This window comes from Amblyomma mixtum, chromosome 3, assembly GCF_055824585.1.
Source record: "Amblyomma mixtum isolate Tamu chromosome 3, ASM5582458v1, whole genome shotgun sequence".
NCBI lineage: Eukaryota > Metazoa > Arthropoda > Arachnida > Ixodida > Ixodidae > Amblyomma > Amblyomma mixtum.
In genome coordinates, this window is record NC_143014.1 from 339,566,832 (window position 1) to 339,569,766 (window position 2,935).

At 54.7% G+C, this 2,935-nt stretch overlaps 1 protein-coding gene across 1 annotated transcript; it reads left to right on the forward strand.

The window, feature by feature from the left end:
• Positions 1–2,011: 2,011 nt before the first annotated feature.
• Positions 2,012–2,632, forward strand: LOC149356109 (uncharacterized). The gene has a single exon (XM_089577742.1). The coding sequence runs from the start codon at positions 2,012–2,014 to the stop codon at positions 2,630–2,632; it is 621 nt and encodes a 206-aa protein (XP_089433868.1).
• Positions 2,633–2,935: the final 303 nt, after the last annotated feature.

The following is a 2,935-nucleotide window of genomic DNA, read 5'->3' on the forward strand; positions in this document are numbered from 1 at the left end:
GAGGGAGGACTGCAGGAGGGTGCTTACTGCTTGGCTTCCCATTTCGGGGTAGAACCTCTTCGCTTATGACAAATGCGCCCAAGGATGGGGAAATTTTCAGCCTCATTTTGTCCAAAACCAACGAATCCTTGCCATTATATCAGACCATGCAGATTTAAGCACAGTCCCCACATATACAACTGCCCAAGGGAAACAGCCACATCGCTTGCTTAGCAACGTCACTTTCCTGATACCATTCTGCCCTGCTGCTTGTAGGTGACGCTGTGAGTCGCTGCGGTGGGTGACCGCTGTGGACAGCATCTGCACTTGGACAACAATGGACTGCACGACGGCTTCAGTCTGCTTCTCGTCCGTCGGCAGCGGCGACGTTCGCCCGCTTGCTAATAAACGGCGAGCCAAGTGCATAGCGGTGGCCTTGTGGTAGCGCATCTGCCTCTGGGTGCGATCCCCAGTGCCGCCGGGTACCCACCGGTTTCTTTAATGGGTACAAGATTTCCCCTGGCCTGGTGCTCGGCTCTTCTATGGTGAGATGCTTGAGAAAAGGGTCTTAGACCAAACAGTTGCCTTGACGGATCAGAGATAAGTTCCGACGCAAAGCAACCCTAAATCCGCCTCATGCGGTATCCCAACTTGTGGCCCTTTGTGGTTGGTTGGTTAGAAACTCACCGCCGGACACCCACCAGTAAAAATGGACACAAGCGTCCCCCGGTCTGGCGCCCGGCTTTCTTTAGAGGTATACGTTTGGGAGAAGCTCTGTAAACCACGATGCGTCCCTCGGGGGCGAAGCCCAGTTTCGAACGACGTCGCAGCCTTGTATTCAGGTGTGGTACCCTTCGGCCAACGCAGTTCGAACGCCAGCAGAGACGCGCAATGGCCTTTCCTCATATGTGAGGACAGCCCTTCCGCAGGGAAAAACTCCCTCAGCGTCTACACACTGTCGCTTGCAGTTCTGTCCACAGAACGCAGAACTCTCGCACTGATCCGCTGGCTCAAAGCAGGATCAACAGCAGTAAAAAAAAAGGGGGGGGGGCACAAGTTGGGCTTCTACCGCACGAGGCGGATTTAGGATTGCTTGACGGCGGAACTTATCTATGATCCGTCGAGGCAACTGGGGTCAAGACCCTTTCCCAAGGATCTCACCTTAGAAGAGCCGAGCAACAGGCCAGGGGATATCTTGTACTCGTTTAATAAACTGGTGGGTACCCGGCGGCACTGGGGATCGAAACCACCACCTCCTGAATGCGAGGTGGATGGTCTACCACAAGGCCACGCTTCGTTTTTTTTTCTTTCATGGCATTTATTGTGCATGCTTATGTATAGAAAGGATATATATAAATATACGGTATATGTGTGTGTGTATACACAAAAAACTATTTACAGAGCACCTAGGTAGGCGCTACATGACACAAACATGACAGAAAACATAACAGAACTAAAAGGCCGGCCAGTATATACAGCGCATCAGGAGACAGAAGAGGAAACCAACCCGGTAAAAAGTCCAATTCTTTGTAAAAGGCCACGCTTCGGTCGTTCGGATGTTCAGTAGATTGCGCTAACCAGACGACACAAGGCTAACATTTGAGTCCGCGCCAAATTCTCGTCCTGCAGATTTTGTCTCGTAGCTGCTACTTTTAGAAGAGGCAGAGAAAAGCGAGCGGCTACCTTCATGATTACATGATTGCAACTGGTCGCTTACCCTGTTAACTCCATATAAAATTCCTCCGCATGTCTAAAAAGCGTATTTTATTTTATTCCTGGTATATCTAATTTGTTTATTTATTGAAAAATTTTAACAATTCATATATATTTTCTCATTTCAATCATTCTACTATTCTACTTAGTTTTTTTTTTTCCCGCACATATACCTCCTTGGCATTCACCACCGTACCTTGGCCAATCCCCCCGCGTGGGTAGGTGCCATTTTGATGTGGAGAAGAAGAAGACCTGCATCCTCCTCGCGGCGGAAGCAGGTCACGCGCGTCGACGAGGAAGAAGAGCAAGGCGAGGAAGGATGCTGAGACGTCGGGCTCTGCGTCGCTGCGGCCGGCAGGGCCTAATGTCCGCCCTCCAGGAAGACGGTTCCAGCAGCAGCAGCCCCGAGCTCACCCTGCTCGACCTGGTCCGCTGGCATCCCGGTGCTCTCTCCAGGCCCGGTGAGCCGCGCCTCGTGCTGGCCGTTGGTCTCCGCTGGCTCAGCCGCTGCCAGGACGATCCGCCCTTGGTCGAGTCAGCCCTCGAGTCCCTCGGCGCCCTGGTCATCCGCCACTATGCTGTACTGCGCGACAGCTGCTTCGAGCTGCTCATGAGCGTCTTCCATCTGCTCTCTTCGCCCACCGCCTCGGTGCGCCACAAGGCGCTCTGCCTCATCCTGATCCTGATAGAGCTGGACCCGGTGTGCGCGCCCCGCGAGCTGCTCTACCTGGCCGCCACGGGGAATCGGCTGCAGCGGCTGGCCACCATGGTGGCCTTTCGCCGGCTGCTGTGCCGAAACATCGACGCGGTGCTGCCCATGCAAGCGCTGTACGAGTTGTACGTGGAGCACGCCGAGCATCCCACCGACGCTGTGTTACGCACCGAGGGCTGCCTGGGGCTCGAGCTGCTCGAGCACACGTGCGTGTACGTCGACGAGTGAGCGCACTCGAGGGGCTCGCACCCGAGCCAAGGCGCCAGCGTCGTCGATGGAACAATGCACGCGGCGCCGCACAGAGAACGACGGAGCGACCGTGACAGCCCGAGCGGTTTTACTCGCGTGAACAGACGCAGCATCACGTCGCAGTGAGCAGCGCCGCTTATGCGTAGCTTCGTCGCGAATGTAACCCGGCTTAAGGGTCTTCTGACCCTGAGATAAGCGAACACTCGTCGTAAGAGCTTGTTCCCGCCACGCCCTGCATAGGTGACATGCTTTCTGAAGCTAGCGCGGAGTTATCTGTACTTG